Genomic DNA, 19709 nt, shown 5'->3' on the forward strand with positions numbered 1-19709 from the left:
TTTCTCGGAGCACAGCTAATGCAAAGAAACATATCTTAATATCCATTCAGACTTAATTACAAAAGATTAAAAAAACAAACTTTTGGCCCCAAACCCAAAGGAAGATTTCCTAACTACAGCATCAGTCATAGTTGCCCTGCAAATTTCAAGGATCCCATTTTTCCACAAAGGATACATTTCACCCTCTTTTATCCACTTTATGGACAAGTCACCCACTACTGGAATGTCTCTATCCACCCATAATCTTTATGGTGACATCTGAGTGCAGTAAATCCAGCTTATCAAGCCACAGTTGTCAGCAGCATAAAGTCGAGAACACTATGGATTTTTCTTCACTTGAGACAGGCAGCTAGAAAGAGCACCTGAAGAGAAACATTTAAGAAATCCCTCCTCATGCAGCCCTGGTGGCTCAGCGGTTTAGCGCTGCTTTCAGCCCAGGGCGTGGTGGTAGAGAGCTGGGATCGAGTCCCATGTCAGGCTCCCTGCATGGAGCCTGCTTCTCCCTCTGCCTATGTCTCTCTCTCTCTCATAAATAAATAATTTTTTAAAAATCTCTCCTGATGGTATCTGCTCATTTTCTCTTTTAATTATTTACAAGTAATAAAACATGTAATAACACAGTCAAAATGATTGGGGTAACTTCCTTTCACAAAGCACATATAATGATTTCTTGTATCCCTTTTAACTTATTTATCAAATTTTGAATCTCCCTGGGCTGTGGGTGGGGAGTCAGGGCCAGTACCATTTGGGCCAGCGTGGCCCCAGGCATCAGCATATGAGGGTCAGTCAGGGAGCTCTACTGCCACCTCAGGGGCACGGGGAGCCAAGGGGAAGACACAGCCCCAAGTGGCCTGGCAGCAACGGGAAGCCTCTCGAGCTTTCTAAGCAAAAGGGCATAGTGCTGGCAGCAGTAAAGAATGGAAGGATCGGGAAGGATCCGGCAGCCCCGATGGCGCAGCGGTTTAACGCCACCTGCAGCCCAGGGCGTGATCCTGGAGACCCTGGATCGAGTCCCACGTCAGGCTCTCTGCATGGAGCCTGCTTCTGCCTCTGCCTGTGTCTCTGCCTCTCTGTGTGTGTGTGTGTGTGTGTGTGTGTGTCTCTATGAATAAAATCTTTAAAAAAAAAAGAACAGAAGGACCGAGGTGAGAGGGAAAGCAAAGATAATCCCAGGCCCTGGGACATGTACACAGTCACAGGAACTGGGAAACTCGGCACAACTTCAGGGAAATGGGGCAGACAGGGAGATAAAGGGAAAAGCCAGGCTGGGGTCTGTTTTCTGAATTTTACTTGGAAAGTCATGCAGAGCCCATGGACCTCCCGGTCCTAGAGAGGGCTGTGAAGAAAGCCGTCATAGGTGTTTCGCCTGGTGGAAATATGCAAGGGAGGTCATTTCACATGGGGCAGCTGTTCAGGAACCTGGGGCCAGCCAACCCAAATTCTGGCTGAGAGCTGTTTATTCCCAAAGCCTACTGCACACCAATTATATGTAAAGTGTCTCATTTTAAGCAAAACTGAACAAATGTAAAGCAATAACACACTTAAAGCAATACAAGGGAGTTCCACCTTACTCAAAGTTTAGGCTCTAAATGGCAGGGAGAGAGTAAACTTAATACATAATTAAATTATCCAAAAAATAAAAAATAAATTATCCTTGAAAACTCCATTTAATCACCCACAAGCATGGGCACTAGGAGGTGCTCCCACCATGGGGCATGGTGGGGGGAGGGGTTGGGAAGGGACTGATAATGCATGAGACAGGTTTTCTCATCTCCAATGTCACCATCAGATCATGCCACACATTCATGAAGGGGGCAACCCTATAACTGCCTTTATCTTTTCCACTCTGTCTCCTTGCTGGGCATATAGAAGTTAATCCATTAAAATGAAACATCCCTGTGATACCATACCCATAAGCTTCTCCCAAAACAAACAAAACACATTAGAAAAATAACTAAGTCTCCTTTAAACATGGCACTCCTCTAGCAAATGGTATATAATTTAAAATACTACCAATGTACAAAAGTCAATCTCCATCATTTTCCAGAATTGTACCTAAGAAAGGTAAATTCATACCCAAGTTCTAATCACTATGTGGTTCTTCAGAAGACAGCCTAGGAGGCTGATGAAATTACTTCATCTCCTCATCTGTGTATGAACCTGAGGGGTGCTATGGTTTATTTATCTCAGAAAATATTTCAATAAAGGAATCGTGAATGGCACAAACACTTTGAACCTCTCAGAGGAGATGCCACATAAACTCAAGGTGTTATTACCATTATCTCTTTTTACTGGATAGCCTGGGAAAGCTGTCAGATTCTTGAACTCATGAATTATGAACACAAACTACTTCTTAGGTTTGTCAAAAACTTCAAAAGTTCAGGATATACATTTTATGACCAGTGCCCAGGCCATAGGACTGGCCATAGGACAATTTGAAAACATGACACCAAACAGTAAAATACTAAATGTTTAATGTCAGATGCAATAAACACACACAGAGAGACACACACACAAACACTGCATGCATACATTCCTATAGCAGAACCAAGATGGCTACAACTCAAAGAGTTGACCTCCTTGCATTAATAAGTGGAGTAGATGTCCTCCCTGGAATCTAGGCCACTTAATGACTAGTTTGGTGCGTGGAAGAGAGGGGTTAATGACCCTGCACTGGCTTCTAAGGCTAGGTCTTAAGAGTGCCCTCTTCCTGTCTCTGTAGAAGCCCTGAACCAAGCATACAAAGTCCAATTACCCTGAGATATCCAGCTAGAGACACTAGGTGTAGGTGCTCTTGTTTTTTTCCTTTTTTCCCACATACTGTTTATTAACATGGCATGGAATAAACATGGAGAAATGCTGGCTTTTATGAGTATTAAAATGACCTTTGTATCTAAAGAAGAGCTGAGGAGCATGGGAGGAAAGAGAGAGGGCTCAGACATTTTTAGACTGGGATTGAAAATTTTCCTATAACAACTTACAAATCCAGGAGCCACACAAATCCCTCAGGGTCACACCCAAATACAATGTTGTTGGAAGCACGTGCGCAGTCCCTGGAGGGAGCTGGAGGAGCATCCCTCACATTGTCTCCTGCTTCTGCTACTGTGCTGAGTCCCAGCTGAGCCCAAACTTCCACACATACCATCTGGGACCATGTCATCTGCCAGCTGAATAGCCCCCACATAACACCACATGGAGAAGAATCACTCTGCTGAGCCCTGTCCAAATTTTAGGTAGTTGGTTATACAATAATACCTAAACACACATTAATTTTCAAATGACATTTTTACTAATCAACTTATGGTTGGTTAGGTGTTATTTGACACAGCCAAGATAAGAAATTCTTACATAGGCTTTGCTATTGGGGTACCAAGTTCTTATAGTATATTTGAAAGTAATGTTTAAAATATTACAAAGAACTGCATTTTGCAGCTCTGAAAGCACCCCTGAGGGGTTGACTTCCCGTTGTAATCATTTCTCACCAGTCATGACACAAACACTGTAAGCACAGTGCTAGGTTCTTGGCTTGCTAAGTGCACAGCACTTCAGGGGCACTGTGGAAGAACTGAAATGCCTCCAGGGGAGTGGTTATGTGAGCCCAACCTGACAGCACAAGCAGTCCGTAGGAAGGCTGGCAAATTCTGTGTGAAGAATGACAGCTTGGGAGGCATTACAATTCCGGACTTCAAATTATATTACAAAGCTATAGTGATCAAAACAGTGTGGTACTGTCACAAAAGTAGAAACATGGATCAATGGAACAGAATAAAAACACCCCCAGACATAAACTCACAATTATATGGTTGGTCAGTTAATCTTCAACAAAGCAGGAAAGAATATCCAAAGGAAAAAAGAATCTTCAATAAATGGTGTTGGGAAAACTGGATGGCTACATGCAAAAGAATGAAACTGGACCTACACAAAAACAAACTCACAATGGATTAAAGACCTAAATGTGACACTTGAAACTTGTGGTTTTTATTAAATCCTAGAAGAGAAGACACGCAGTAACTTCTTTGACATCAGCGATAGCAACTTCTTTCTAGACATGTCTCCTAAGGCAAGGGAAACAAAAGCAAACATAAACTATTGGGACTACATCAAAATAAAAAGCTTCTGCACAGCAAAGGAAACAATCAACAAAACTGAAAGGCAACCTATAGAATGGGTAAAGATATTTACAAATGACATATCCGATAAAGGGTTAGTATCCAAAAAATAAGGAACGTATACAATTCAACACCCAAAAAAATAATAATAATAATCCAATTAAAAATGGGGATAAAACATGAACAGACATTTCTCCCAGGAAGACATCCAGATGGCCAACAGACACAAGAAAAGATGCTCAACATCCCTGATCAGCAACATACAAATCAAAACTACCTCACATGTGTCAGAATGGCTAGAATCAATAATACAAGAAATAACAGGTGTTGGTGAGAATGTGGAGAAATAGGAACCCTGGTGCAGTGTTGTGAGAATGCAAACTAGTGCGGCCACTCTAGAAAACAGGACTGAGGTTCCCAAAAACGTTAAAAATAGAACTACTTTATGATCTAGCAATCACACTACTGGATATTTACCCAAAGAATACAAGAAGGGTAATTCAAAGGGATACATGCACCCCTATGTTTACAGCAGCATTAACAACAATAGCCATGGTATAGAAGCAGCCTGAGTGTCCATCAAATGATGAATGGATAAAAAAGATACAGTGTTTGTGTACGTCCATGCACGTGTGTGTGTGTGTGTATAGATAGAGAATAGATAATGGAATTTTGTTCCATAAAAAAGAATGAAATCTTGTCATTTGTAACAACATGGACAGAGCTGGATAGTATAATACTAAGCGAAATAAGTCAGAGAAAGATACCATATGATTACACTCATATGTGGAATTTAAGAAACATAACAAGCAAAAGGGAAAAATTATGAGAAAGACAAATCAAAAAACAGACTCTTAACTATAGAGAACTGATGGTTACCAGAGGGGAAGGAGTTGGAGGGATGGGTGAAATAGGTAAAGGGGATTAAGGAGGGCAGTTATCATGATGAGCACTGAATGTATAGAACTGTTGGATCACTATATTGTACACATGAAACTAATACAATATTGTATGTTAACTACGTGATAAAAAAAGTTTTTGTAATAAAAACTTACAAAAAAAAAAAAAACACCTGGTCATCTGTCTACTTTTCTCTACTTCTAATAATATAGAAAACATATAAAGACATAGGACATAAGAAGCCATGATGTCAAAAATAGCAATGCCATCTTGAAGATAATAAAACTGATCCATGGGCAAACAAAGTCTCTGACCCACATTCTTCATGATAACGAGGCCTCAGACCAGAAGCACATATTTGCCAGCATCAGCCAGGCTGCCTGTGGCACTCTGGCGTAGGGGTGGGAATGAGTCAATGAGAATATTCTAAGAAGCACAGTATAAAAGAGTGTAAAAGGAATCCACTACTGGCTTTGGAAGTGTGCCTGTGGGCACTATTTACTCTTTCTTATGGAACTGCAACATCCTAAAACACCAGGGCCACAGCAGGCTGCCATGGTGTACTTATTCACACTGCAGCCTTTGTAGTCAGAGGGATCTGCCTATGAAGGCCAAGCCATCACACATCAGATGTGCAGCCCTTTGCAACTTTCTTTCTTACCCTCTTTAGCCTAAGTGTCCTTACCCATAAACTTGGGATTGAAACAATACCTCCACTCAAGTGGATGAACACAGACACACAAAGCACTGGGCCTGATATACAAAATGCCCCCTAAATGCTAACCATTACTGTTGGTAATGGCATAACCAGCACTGTTTCCTGATTTCCCTCCTACCCCTCTGAAACCCCTTAGTGACTTGGGGCTGAGAAAACATGATAGGTAACACAGCTAAAGGTACTTTCTCAACAACTACCCAACCTGACAGGCAAGTAAATAATGCCTCCAACACAGCATATCTTGTGTAAGAGCGGTCGATCATCGGTGCTGACCTAAAAAGTTAATAACACCAAGACAAGAACAAAGACTATGCTGAAAATACCACTCCCCTGAATCAAGAAAGAAAGCAGCTTCCCTTCTCATAAGGAGGGAAAACAGCCCAGGGTCAAAAGCTCTTCTGCCTCAGCTTAAAGATCTGAAGCACACCACCACCTATCAAAACAGACAAAGAGCTATTTCAAACTCCCCAAGACAAGAGAAATTAAAAGTTCCTATCAAAAAAATTAAAAAGGTAAATATGTGAGGTGATGGATACATTAACTCAATGTATCAACTCAATGGAAGCTCTTCACAATGTATATCAAATCATCACATTGTACACTTTAAATGTTATTATGTTGTCACTCATATCTCAATAAAGCTAAAAGGAAAAAAAAATACTCCAAAGTTTGTTTCTCTACAGTTTTGTTATAAAATTGGAAAGTTATTCTGGAAAGTTTTTGAAAGTGCCATTCAACACTTTCGTTAGCAAAGCACAAAAACACAGGAAGTTGTGAAGGGAAGAGAGAGAATTCCAATTTCCCATGCTGCCACCTCTCTTTTTCCTGTCTTTATGAAACAAAAGCTTATAATTTCAAATGCACTCATGTGAAACAATGTTTACAAACAAACAACGCAAGGGATCAAAGTCAAAATATGAACTCTGACAAAGACCTAAAGTTTTATTATTTTAATCACTACCTAACAACTGCCCTAAACACATATGGAGAGGAGAAACATTTTAGTAAGATGTTTAAGGCCCTCATCCTCAGAGAAAAACAACCTTCCAATACTGTGGTGTGGAAAAGATAAATGAGAGGAGGTGATCCTCTTGAACAGGAAGACAATCCATTGCTGACAACTTGGCAAGTCTGACATCGCAATGTGGCCATGCCCAGAACCTGAGCAAGTCTTTAAGACACCACTCCCTATTTAGCATGATAAATAGGTCAACTCTTGGGTGAAATCTTCTGGTGATTGGCATTGGTGCCTTGGCTGAACTAAAGTATTAAAAGTTGCATCAATCTGTCAATCCTTACACCTACCTACCCAAGCAAAAGATGTTCTGTGTTCACTTATTGCTGATTTAACTCCCCCAAATCACCTTCTTCAGATCCAGAAAAGTAAAGTAGTAGTATGGGTACATGAATTATAGAGGCCTATATAACAAAGGATTACAGAGGTCACTAAAATGTCGACTTTCCCATTTTATTTTACAATATAGATCATCTCTTTGAACTCCAGGGTATTCTCGGAACTACAACTAGTTAATAAATGCTGAGTTTTTTTAAAACATTTCCATGTTTTATAACTATAAATGCTATTTATAGTCTCTTAGTTTTATTCTTTCCAAGTTTCAAAAGATATTTTTAAATGGAAAATGTGTAACGAAAAAAAAAAAAGGAAAATGTATAACCAAAGTCTTTTAAAATACAGGAAAGAAATTTTACATGATTTCCTTTGATCCTGCAGAATGGCAGCTGCAATTTTAGAAGGTAACAAGGGCTAATAGTAAAAACAAATAAGTAAAAAACGACAGAGGCTAAGATAGTCAGACAAAGACATTTCTCCTTGCTCTGTCAAAGAATCAGCTTTAATTACTAGGTGATCAGAACATTTGTTTTCTCCTATTTCCAAATGATTCACTGATAGATATTAATACTGGGATTTCTACAATACTTTAGGAGAAAAAAAGTGACCCTTTGACACATCATCCTGAAAATGAGTTTGGAATCACAAATCAAATAAAAATCAATTTCACTTTATGAATCAGCCACTAAAATTGTATCTGATCTATGTTTAACACTTGAAGAAAAAGAAAAATATCTAATATAAACTAAGAGTCTGTTATATGAAGGAGCATTATCTACATTAAGTCACTTAATGCTCATTCCTGCAACCAAAAGATAACATTTCCAAATGACAGATGGAAAAACTGAGGCGCACCAAGTTTGTGGGACTTGCCAAAGTTCAAAACAACTGAAAGTCAAAACCAAAAACTGGGAAAGATACTCCACTCTGGACATCTTAGAAAAATCTAAATCAGTGTTGCTGGGATTTTACTTCTTCAATTGCAAAAAAAAAATGTTTCCATGATTTTTTTAAGGAAGAACACTTTTACCACAAATCCAATTTCCAACATCCAGTGCAGTTCTAATGAGGATGAGAAGAAACAATTTAGAAGAGTTGATTCAAGTGAGACTTAATCACTGGCAACCACTCTTTGGAGAAATGAAAGAACAGTACAGCTAACATCTACTCCATTTTACTCCTATAACACTTTTTTTTTTTTTTAACATTCTCTCTTCAAATCCTAATAACAATCCCATAAAGTAGGTGGCACTAGAAGCAAAGGATTCTGGACCTACAGACGTTACCCTTCTTGCTGTCAGACACACAGATGATGTAATCTGCTCTTCTGAATCCTAGTCCAGAGTGTGTCACTCTGATATGCCTGCCTCCTAGAGAAAAACCATCCATAACCAAATTTTCCACCTTCAGCCAATCGTGTTTTTGCAAACATCTGTGTTTTAAAAATGGATCATAAAACACAAACGATAAAATTGACCCCACCATAGAAAGTTCAGGGTTTTATTTGCTTTCCAAGTTTCCTTCAAAAAAAAAAAAAAAAAAGTATATTCCGGACAGTAATATTTTGCCTTCAAAATTAAAAATATACTCCTTTCATAGTTTAGTACAAATGTTCAATAGCCAGATGTAGCTGTTTAAGCAGCTATCAATCCAAATGATGCACTGTCACTAACAGATCCTCTTGATTTGCCTGAAAGGTTTTTTCCAGATCTCTAACAAAGTGGTAAAAGTACCAAATCCTACATTCAACTTCAATGGATTCAGTGATTAGTCATATCCTGTGTGGTGGTACATCAGGAACCAATATCCTGTACAGTTTGCCTCCCTCTTCTGCAGGTGCTGCTGGCTGTAATAAGAGAAATTCCAGTTTAGAGTAAAACCCTGCTGGGCAGGAACCCAGCTGACTATTATTCACATATGACTTTGCACACTGGGCTTCAGAATTATAAATTATGCATCTCAAATGCCTTTGTGGTAGAAGAAAAGTTTGTTCCCTGGAAAAGAGTTCATTTTTTAATTCCAGATTTAACATTGGACCCAAAAATCAAAACACAGACATAAAAAAACTTTCCAATACTTATTTTATACTTTAAAGAAACAGAAAAAAAGTCTCACATTAGCCATCTATGCAAAATGAAACTATCTTCTTTGTTTTTAATCTATTAATACAACATCTCTTTAGCATTTAGTAATCTTAGGTTTTTGAGATATACAGCAGATTTATTTTCTGAAGTGTTAGAGAAGGAAATATTGATTTTTCATTGTAGGATATCTCAAACCGGCTTTTTCAAAAATATAAACCCTATAATACAGATTAGTTTTTTACTCTAAAGGGATGTAATACAAATAACAAGAACAAGAAAAATCATCTATCAGAAAAAATGACTCAGTTCCAAAAAATTAAGTCATATAGAGTCTGAATATTAAAGAGTATCAAAAGTGGGAAAATAATATTGACCTGCCTGTCATCTAAAACCACCTGAATTTATACTACCATAAAATCAACTTCATGACTACATATGTGTATGTATGTGTACACACATCCTATAACACTATCAGGCACTATCATATATTTAGTTATACTTCACAAAAGGAATAGTGTCATTAAGTCACTTCTGAGCATATAATTTATCCTAAAAGACATTTATCTTGAGATGTTAAGGAATTCTAAAAGGACACTCCAGGCAAAATATATCCTAACTTCCAACAGCGTATGTTTGATCTAGGAATCAAGCCCCATCATTTCAAAGTAAGGGAAGCAAAACATTTTCACAGGGTGGGTCGTTGGAGTAAGAGACTGTGCAGCCTGTCTGCTCCTCTGAGAAGCCACCACACCTCGCCCCCACCTCAGGGTTCCAGGAGCACCATAACGAACAATACAGACTAGGAGAGGCATCTCGAGCTCTGGGGACATGGGCAGCAAGAACCCAGCCCAGAATTTCTGAATATGGGAAGAGTGTGTGTGAGATTCACTAAAACTCAAAATGACTGAGGACCAAAACCCAAAATTGGAAAATCTCTTCCACTATGGACATCTCTGGAACCTCCTAATGAACCTTCATTCAGCAAAGGCAGTTGGTGAGCTAGGTGGGAAGGAACCTCTGGCTGAGGGAGGACAGGTGAACAGTCAGGGAGCCTGTTAGGAGGGACAGAGGTTCGCAGGAGAGTCCAGGGGACTTGGAGGCTCAGCAGTGAACCATTCACCAGACAGCGACAGGACTTCATGAGAGGCCCCAGAAAGCAGGCTTTACACACTGTATGGAGAACTCCTCAAAGTAGCTAGTTCTCACTTGAGATTTCTAAGCATCTCTGACACAGTAATACATGTTTTATGGGACTCTCAGAACTATAAAATACCTAAAAATTGAGTTTTGCTCACAGTGACTTATGTAGTCTATTTTTTAACATCTTCACTGATTCTATATCACAAACCATAAAATTCACTCATTTAAACTGTACAAGCCAAAGATTTTTACAATATTCACAGAGTCATACAATCACCACCACTACCTAAATTTAGAATATTCTCATTACCAACAAAGCAAATCAATTATCAGCTGCTCTCCATTACTCCCAACTCCCAGCCCTCAACAACCACTGCTCTACTTTCTCTACCTATACATGTGCCTATTCTGGTCATCTTGTATATATGGAACCATAGAATACATGGGCTTCTGTGACCAGCTTCCTTTCACCTAGCATGATGTTTTCAAGGTTCATCCATGTTGCAGCACAAATCAGTATTTCGTTCATTTATATGGCTAATATTCTAATGTATGGATAAACCACATTTTTGTTCTGTTGGTTGGACATTTGGGTTGTTTCCATTTAGGGGCTGTTATGAATAACGCTGCTATGAAGACTTGTGTACCTGATTTTTTGTGAACATGTGTTTTTATTTCTATTGTACGTATATTTTATAGTCTATTCTTAAGAGAAAAAAATTAAATAACTGATGTTTCAAGTCATTTGGATAAGAGCTTTCAATTTTATTTTTAAGTTCCAGTATCGGTCGATAGAGGAAAAAAAAAAACCAAAATGTCATAAGCCACCTAAAGATGGCAAGCCAGACCCAAGAGGACACAGAGCTGTGAAAAAAAGGTATTTGTACATACTCCTTCCAAGTGAAAAAATCTTAAACAAGATAAAATGACTAAAAGACAAACAAAAAATCACCTTTCTACCATGTTCACAAACTCTGCATTTCTTTTCATAAACCTTTTTCTATGTTTCATGGAAGACAGAAAAGACATCAGAAATAGATAAAATTATATGAATTTACTAATTCCCTACCTTTCTCTACTGCCATTGACCTTGGTCCTAGCTAGGCATGTTGTATGAGTGGCCACATAGGAGCAAAGCACAGTGTGCAGGCCTAACCAACCATTTTACCCTGTGGAAAAAGAGCTGTAGAAATCACCTCCCTGGAGCAGTTTTATGCATTTCTTTCCATCCTTGAAAAAAATGCAGAAGGCTCCAACCATCTATTAAATGTCCAACATCACTAAGCTGCATCCAACTCTACAGGGAGGTAAAAACCTCTCAGGACAGATGGAGGATCTGTCTACGGGTTAGTGAGTGTACAAGTGAGACTTTAAATAATACCTCCGTGACCAACTCATCCAGGTCCACCAAGAGCCAAAAGCACTTCACATCAGCCAGACTCTCTCTGTGAACCGTGGATCCTAAACATTTCTATTTACTGCTGGCAGTTACCCAAGGATCCCAACTGATAGAATTAGAGGCGCCAGACCCAACATAGGTATGTTTCAGGGCCAGATTCCCACACTGCTTTGGCCACCTGCCTTGAACCAGGCCCAATGCAAATCCTAGGACTTTCCTCTGCTTGGTCTGAAAACAGACTGAACTCCTTCAAAAGAGCTGACACAAAAGAATTAACTTCCAGGTACTCCAAATCACACCAAATCTTAGTGTCAATTGTAAACTGTGTGTACCAATACGCCAAACACACTAAACGCTAAAGTGCTGGTTATATAGTCTACCAAGTAAAAGTATACTTTTTGTGTGTGATGTGTTTGTTCTCAACTTTTAGACTTACTCAACCTGTAAGATTCCTTTGCGGCAGATGTTGGCAGGAGACTGAGGCAGGGCCACCGCCCCAAGCATTTCACCTGGAGGGAGAAGCTCAGCTCCACGGTGTAGCTAAACAAACCGAAGTACCATAGGAAAGCTCACTCATCCAGGTCAACGTGTGAGCTAACCCCCAGAAGCACAAAGCGGAGAACCTCAAACAGCCTGGGATGCAGGCCCAGCCTCCCAAAGACGGCTAGTCTGAGATGAGGTTCAACATTCGAGCAGACACGGAAGGAGCGGACATGGAGAAAGTGAGCGCTCAAGATAGGAGAAAGAGAGAAGGCCAAAGCAGAGGCAGGAACGTGCAAGGGAGTGCAAGTGGGCAGAATACAGGGCTGTGGAGCCTGGTGAGGGAGGGGCTGAATGAAGAGGCTGGAGGCAGGAGGCGTCCCACAAGGGACAGGCTGTGCTGAGATGGCAGGACCTTGGGGGGAGGCGGGGAGACAGGTGCAGAGGCACTCACACAGAAGAGTACGATGAGATTTGCATTTTAGAAAGATCATCGCGGTTTAGCACCGCCTTCAGCCTAGGGTGTGATCCGCGTGATCTTGGAGATCTTGGGATCAAGTCCCGCCTCGGGCTCCCTGCATGGAGCCTGCTTCTCCCTCTGCCTGTGTCTCTGCCTCTCTCTCTCTCTCTCTCTCTCTCTCTCTCATGAATAATAAAATATTAAAAAAAAAAAATAGATCAGCCTTTCAGACACATTGCATTTCTTTTTCACTTTTGAGAGGGAAGACAGAAAATGTTAATAAAACAATATTTTATTTCACTATTTTTATGATTGCCTCTATTGCCATTTAAACTCTGCAACAATATAACTACCTTCCTAAGTTTCAATAAGCTTACAAATGTGTAACAACAAGCAGTTATATGTGTATTTGCAGGAAAATCTCACACCAATTGTTTAAGATTTTTCATTAAAAACCATGACTTACGTGTCTTTAGTAATCAACAGTCCTCCCCCTCCAAAAAGAGAAGAGACCACAGTTTCAAAAGTTACTGTGTGTAAACTCAAGTTTGTTTTAATAACAATGAATCACTATTCAACAACTCAGGTTTCCATGCTTCAGGGACAGAAGCAGAAGCCCAAACGCCAGGGGCACAGATAACCAACATAGAAGAAAGCCAATATTGGCAGCATTTATATTCCCCACCTACACACACACACACACACACACACACACACACACACGTGTTGCGCATACACACACTTTGCTCTTCTGATTACAGAGCTGCTTAGGCAAATACTAATTTTTACCTATTCTTTAATTCAATCACACATTGTCTTCTTAGGTAAAGAGGAAAAAACCAAAAAGGAATAATAGGATACTTGGGAAACTTTCCCAGCAAGTAAAACTGGTGAGTAAAACTCTGGTGATTCAGCTCCAGCACTAAAGAGTTTCACATTCATCATCTGTTCGGTACTCACATTAACCCTGCAAGGGAGTATCCCACTTTATACATGAGAAAAATGAGTTTTTTGTTTTGTTTTTTTTAATTTTTATTTATTTATGATAGTCACAGAAAGAGAGAGAGAGAGAGAGGCAGAGACACAGGCAGAGGGAGAAGCAGGCTCCATGCGCTGGGAGCCTGATGTGGGATTCGATCCCGGGTCTCCAGGATCGCGCCCTGGGCCAAAGGCAGGCGCCAAACCGCTGCGCCACCCAGGGATCCCGAAAAATGAGTTTTTTTAGGGCTAGTTTTCCCAAAGTAAAATGTTAATTTTAAGAGTAATACCAATAATAAATAAACCTAGTTCTCCAAACCCAATCCAAAGCTCCCACCGGCCCCCAAGAGAAGAGGGCTATGGGGGAAAGCAGTGAGTTAAGAGGTTCCAGCAACTCCCCTCCCTCACTTTACCATTCCCTTATTCCTTTCACAGCAATTAGCATTTTAGACTGGCGGAAGATCCCCATCCAAATATAAAAAATAGTGAAAGGGAATAAAGAGGAAAGGAGGAAAAATAAGTGGGAAATATCAGAAAGGGAGACAGAACATGAAAGACTCCTAACTCTGGAAAAGAAACTAGGGGCGGTGGAAGGGGAGGTGGGCAGGGAATGGGGGTGACTGGGTGACGGGCACTGAGGGGGGCACTTGACGGGATGAGCACTGGGTGTTATTCTATATGTTGGCAAATTGAACACCAATAAAAAATAAATTTATATTATAAAAAGGAAGATCCCCATCCAAACAACCGTTCCAGACACCCTCCCAGAGGACCGCCAGTCCATACTGCTGCCCTGACCAATACCCTACTCCTTCCCCTACCATCAAACTGTATAAAGTACCAGTGTCGTGCCCTGGCATTCACAATTCTCCTCCTGATCCTGATCTACCATCTGGGAAGAATGCTCCACAGCAGCCAAAGTAGCCCCGAAAGCCTGAAATCACCTGTGTTCACACTGTTTCCCTTCACACAACCGGCTCCCACACTGAGTCAGACTCACAGCACATACTCTCCAGATTCTCATGCCTGTACCCCACTGCAAGATCTTCACAACCAGAACATCTTAGCCAGGCAGGTGCTTTTTCAGATCACTCCACTATCCATTTAGGAAGCAATGCCCTATAGCAGGGCCAGCCTTCCCACTCATTAAAGCCCAATATCAACTCTAGTCACTAAATGGGATCCCCCTGCCAATCCAATGCCATAATAACCACTCACATCCCTGAAATCCAGAAGCAATTAACTGTCTGTATCACCCTGTTGCCAAATAATGCTACTACCTACTATTACTGTTTTATGTACTCATCTGGTATCCTAGGTTATACTCTTCTTGAGTGCAAGAAATCTGTCTCATATTTCTCCACAGAGCATAACATTTTGTACACAGCAGCCCTTCAAAAAACCAACTTTTTTTTTAAACAAACATGAGGATTATCTTATCTTTCTCCTAACCAGATTCTGGATGTCCAGCAGGAAAAATGAGAAGCCTCAGGGCCAGACTTAATCCACTCAAAATTAAGGAGTGGCCAGCAAAGAAAACTTCAGAAACAAAGGGCACCACACTAAAAAGTCACTGCAGTTGGTGCTCTGCACTCTGTGTTCATCAGGATTCAATGTTGAGTCCAGCTGCAGGCACTAGAAGAACGAACACATACATACACAGCAGACAGCCTTCCAATTCTAAGTACTCGAGAATAGTTCCTGCAACATAATTATCAGTATCTAGCAGAACACTAGCCTTAGACAGGGTCTAGATGAGGATGTGTGGATGGAGATGGAACAGCCAAAACATTTTCACCCATCGGTGATCATAAGCAGAAAAACATTTTTTCACTGGAGGGGAAAAAAAAAAAAAAAAAAAAAAAAAAAAAACGCTATGCCTAAGTGTAAGCCTTTAAATATCTGCTTATTGAAGACATTTCCGGTATTTTTTTTTAATTTTATTTATTTATGATAGGCACACAGTGAGAGAGAGAGAAGCAGAGACATAGGCAGAGGGAGAAGCAGGCTCCATGCACCGGGAGCCCGACGTGGGATTCGATCCCGGGTCTCCAGGATCGCGCCCCGGGCCAAATGCAGGCGCCAAACCGCTGCGCCACCCAGGGATCCCCATTTCCGGTATTAAGTCACACCATTCCACTGTCCAGAAAAATTGATTTGTTTAACCTGAAAATAGCTGAAATATAATGCCAAATATAATAGCCCACCACACTACAAAATACATGTTGCAGAGAAAGCTTAGTGATTTGTTTCCCTTTTCCTTTTTGCCTTTTGGGGGAAACTTAGTTAATTTTTATACAAAGCCATAAACATGATCTTTCTACATTTTTCCCCGCCAGATGACAGTTTGTCATGCCACATGTCACCTAGCAACTTAAATACCACTCTACAGCTAGCAGGCTACCCAGGTTCTTCATACAAAATGTATCTTGTCCTATTAAACAGTAAGAGGTAAAGAAGAGACATTAAGAGTTGAAGCAAGTGTTAATATGTGTTTGCTTCATAATCCCCTTAAATAAGATGGGAGAAGTGAGAAGAAAGACGAAAGTTTAGTCTCAACCATTACCTAACAACTTAAGAAGAAAAGACACAAATGGACCTGGAAGTCACTCAAGCTCTTGCAACATCTGAGAGTCAACAGTCTTGTGATCCAATGATTAACCCTTGTGTACTACTACAAAGCCCATCTTAAAATTCACCCACTGAACTGTGAACTTCACTGAAAGAGGCTTTAAATAATTTTAGAACACCCTGACTCATCTCTAACTCCTCCCATTCATTTGTATCCCACTCCAATGTTACCATCACCCTCTTGAGAATCACTCTTCCTTCCTTCTCCACCTGGAGATCGATCTCAAACCCTCTAAAAACTCAGCTCGTGTGCTCTGGGATGCCTTTCCAGACTCTCTTAAGAAAACTGCACTGCCTTCTCCATGTTCCTGGGTCCCTAGGAAAACTATCACTAACATTTAAAAACAAGGTCCAGATCGATCTATCACCGAGGCTCCTCAGTTACATTTACCCAATATCCCAGATCCATTCTCTTCTCAGTGCAGCACAGCATGACAGTCCACACCACCGCCTCCTTCCCTTGAATGACCACAGAACCTAGACTCTTACACTCCAACTTCCACAGAGCAGCCAGTGGGCCCCCTAGATGTCCAGCACCCAAAACAATGCCTTGAATATAGTAAACGCTTAAGAATTTCTGTGGAAGGGACACCTGGGTGGCTCAGCAGTTGAGCGTCTGCCTTTGGCTCAGGGTGTGATCACCAAGTCCCAGGATCGAGTCCTACATTGGGCTCCCTGCATGTTTCTCCCTCTGCTTGTGTCTCTGCCTCTCTCTGTGTCTCTGTCATGAATAAATAAAATCTTAAAAAAAAAAAAATTCTGTGGAAGGAACGAACGACTCCATCAAACTATATTGGTATTTCGACCAATTTCCACGGTGTGCATAATGGAACAACTCACTTTATGCATGTAAAATTAGTAAAATGAAAGGAAATGTCCTCTCTGTGTAGTAACACAGGCACAGTGCTTAGACATATTATTGCATCTTTCTTTCCTTTCACAACTTATTTTGGTTTCCAAAGTATATATGCAACCTGATCATTGATTTAGAACATTCAGATCATAAACTGCCATTCATAAACAATCTTTTAAAATGCTCCTCTACTTTTTACTTTTTACTTTTAAAACCTACTCTAAAACGTAGGTTTAGAGAATATGCTTCCCCTCGCCAGCACTGCAAGATAAACGGATGTCCAACTTCCACTAATTTTATTTGGTTTTCGATAAGCTAAACCAAGTGCGAGGAACATTTCAGAGCTGTTGAATAGAGTCAACATCTTTCATCTTCGTGTCAGGTTTCTAAAGGACCCCCCAGATTATCCTCAAAAGGCCATATTTCCGCTATTCTTCCCGATATATACTAAAAACCGTGTAAAATGTATTTCTGCCTTAATTTCAGACAGAATGGGAGGACGCACCCTATGTGCACTCAGGCTTGCAAAGCCACCGTCCCGCCACCTGCCTCTGCAGGCCCAGGCGGGCCGGGCCACTCGCAAATGGCAAACGCTGGAGGCGAACGTGCTTGCCGCGGGGTCCGGCTACGCCAAGGGAGTATCCTCAGGTGCCCGACGGAACTGCGGAGGCTCGGGCTGCTGTCAGGCGCCGAGGGCCGACAACCCAGCCACCAAACGTCTCTTCACTTGTGGCACATTGTATAAGAATGTGGTTAAGTGGAGACAATGTTATCAGCCCGCGGAGAGGGGGGGAAGCCCCGGCACCGCGGGGAACCGGCTGCGGGCGGGTGAGCGGGCGGGTGAGCGCCCAGGGCCCGCGGAGGGACTCTGGCCTCGGCGGCTGACCCCACGGTGGTGCCTTCCTCGGAGCCCGCCGCGAGCGCCTGCAGCACCGCGACCCCGCGCCCTCCCGCGCTGCCCCGCCCCCGGCCGGCCCGAGGGAGCTGCCGGCGGCTCCCCCCCAGCGCCCCGCGGGCCGTGCGCGGAGCGAGCTCCCCTCCGGCTGGAAAGTTCGCGGGCCGCAGCCTGTGCCGCGGGGGCGGGGGCGGGGGCGGGGGCGGGGGCCTGGGGCTGCGTTTCCTGCGGCGGCGGCGCGGGCCGGGGAGGGGCGCCCGCGGCGCTGGGTCCCGGCTGGGCCGCGCGGTCGGGCTCCGCAGGGGCGCCCGGGGCCGGAGCCTCCGGGGGGGGGGGAGGGGGAGGGGAGGGAGAGGGAGGAGGGAGGGGAGGGGAGGGGAGGGGAGGGGAGGGGAGGGGAGGGGAGGGGAGGGGAGGGGAGGGGAGGGGAGGGGAGGGCGGTCCGAGAGCGGCCGCGGGGTCCCGCGCGCCCGGCCGGGGCTGCCCCGCCCGCCCGGCCCGAGCCCGCGACTCGGCCTCCCGCAGCCCGGGGCGGGGACGGGGGCGCCCGCGAGGCCCGGCGGCCGCCGCACTTTCCCTCCCCGCCCCCCCGCTCCCCCGCCTCCCGCCTCCCTCCTCCCTCCTCCCTCCTCCCTCCTCCAGGAAGCGCCATATTGATCCCGGCGCTTCCCGGCCCGTCCTGCGCCCCGGCCCCGGCCCCGGCCCCGGCCCCGACCCCCGCCCCGCCCCGCCCCGCCGCCCGGCCGGCCCCGGCCCTCACCTTGGCGATGGCCTTCCGGTAGCGGGTCACCGCCTGCTGGACGAGGCTGAGCACTTTCATGCGGCCGTCCCCGCACGGCACGACCACCCGGGTCCGCCCGAAGCACACGGTCACTTTCATGCCGCCGCCGCCGCCGCCGCCGCCGCGGCCTCGCCCCCGACCGCGGCCGGAGCTGCCGGAGCTGCCCGCGCGGGGCGCAGGGGCGCAGGGGCGCAGGGGCGCAGGGGCGCGGCGGGACCAGGCGCGCGGGAGGGCAGGCGCGGGCTAGCGGCGGCGGGGGGCCCCGGCTCGCATGCCCGCCCGCCCGGCCTCCCCGGCCCGGGCTCGCCTCGCCCCGCCTCGCCTCTCCCCTCCCCGCCTCGCCCCCCGCCGCGGCGCCCGCAGCCTCCGGCCACCTGTTCGGGTCCCGGCGCGCTCGGCGGCGGCGGCCCAGGGCGGTGTGGCGCTCGCGCTCCGCGGCCGCGGGGGGAGGGGCGGCGCGAGGGGCGGGGCGGGCACACAACACCGCGCACATGCGGCGGGGCGGGGGAGGCGCGGGGCGGAGCGCACGCCCGCGGCCCCACGCCCCCGCCGCCCCCGCCCCCGCCCCGCCCCCGCCCCCGACCGCCCCGCCCCGCCCCGCCCCTGCCCGCCGCCCCCGCCCCCGCCCCCGCCCCCGCCCCCGCCCCTCGAGCGCCCCGGCGCGGCGCGGCTGTGCGGGACCGTGGGGCCCCTCCTCGGGACGCCGCTCCACACCCCCACCCGGCGCCCGGGGTCTCCCCAGAGCCCACCCCCTTCCTTTGTCACTTTTGATCCCTTTCTCCCGCGGAGGGTTCCGAGAAGCCGTGCCTGGAGAAGACACTTTACTCGCGGCGCCGCGGACCGAGCACAGAGACGCCCGGACAGGGGCGGTCCCCTCGGTGCCCCGGAGGGCGGGCGGGGCTGGCCGGGTGGTCCGCGGGGCCTGCCTCC

At 44.7% G+C, this 19709-nt stretch overlaps 1 protein-coding gene across 15 annotated transcripts in view; it reads right to left on the reverse strand.

Annotated features, from left to right (window-relative positions):
- PARD3 (par-3 family cell polarity regulator) overlaps nucleotides 1-19210 on the reverse strand; it is a 658827-nt gene extending 639617 nt beyond the window's left edge. For 11 of the 15 annotated variants that reach the window (XM_041765038.1, XM_041765040.1, XM_041765032.1 and 8 more), the window contains exon 1: nucleotides 18759-19209. In XM_041765038.1, coding sequence (XP_041620972.1) covers nucleotides 18759-18878 — 120 coding nt within the window. In that variant the 5' untranslated portion in view covers nucleotides 18879-19209. Of the gene's footprint in view, nucleotides 1-18758 lie in introns of all 15 variants that reach the window. The other 4 variants (XM_041765035.1, XM_041765041.1, XM_041765037.1 and 1 more) reach the window with 2 other exon arrangements.
- Between the last annotated feature and the right edge of the window lie 499 nt (nucleotides 19211-19709).

This window comes from Vulpes lagopus, chromosome 8 (genome assembly GCF_018345385.1).
Source record: "Vulpes lagopus strain Blue_001 chromosome 8, ASM1834538v1, whole genome shotgun sequence".
In the NCBI taxonomy this organism is placed as follows: domain Eukaryota; kingdom Metazoa; phylum Chordata; class Mammalia; order Carnivora; family Canidae; genus Vulpes; species Vulpes lagopus.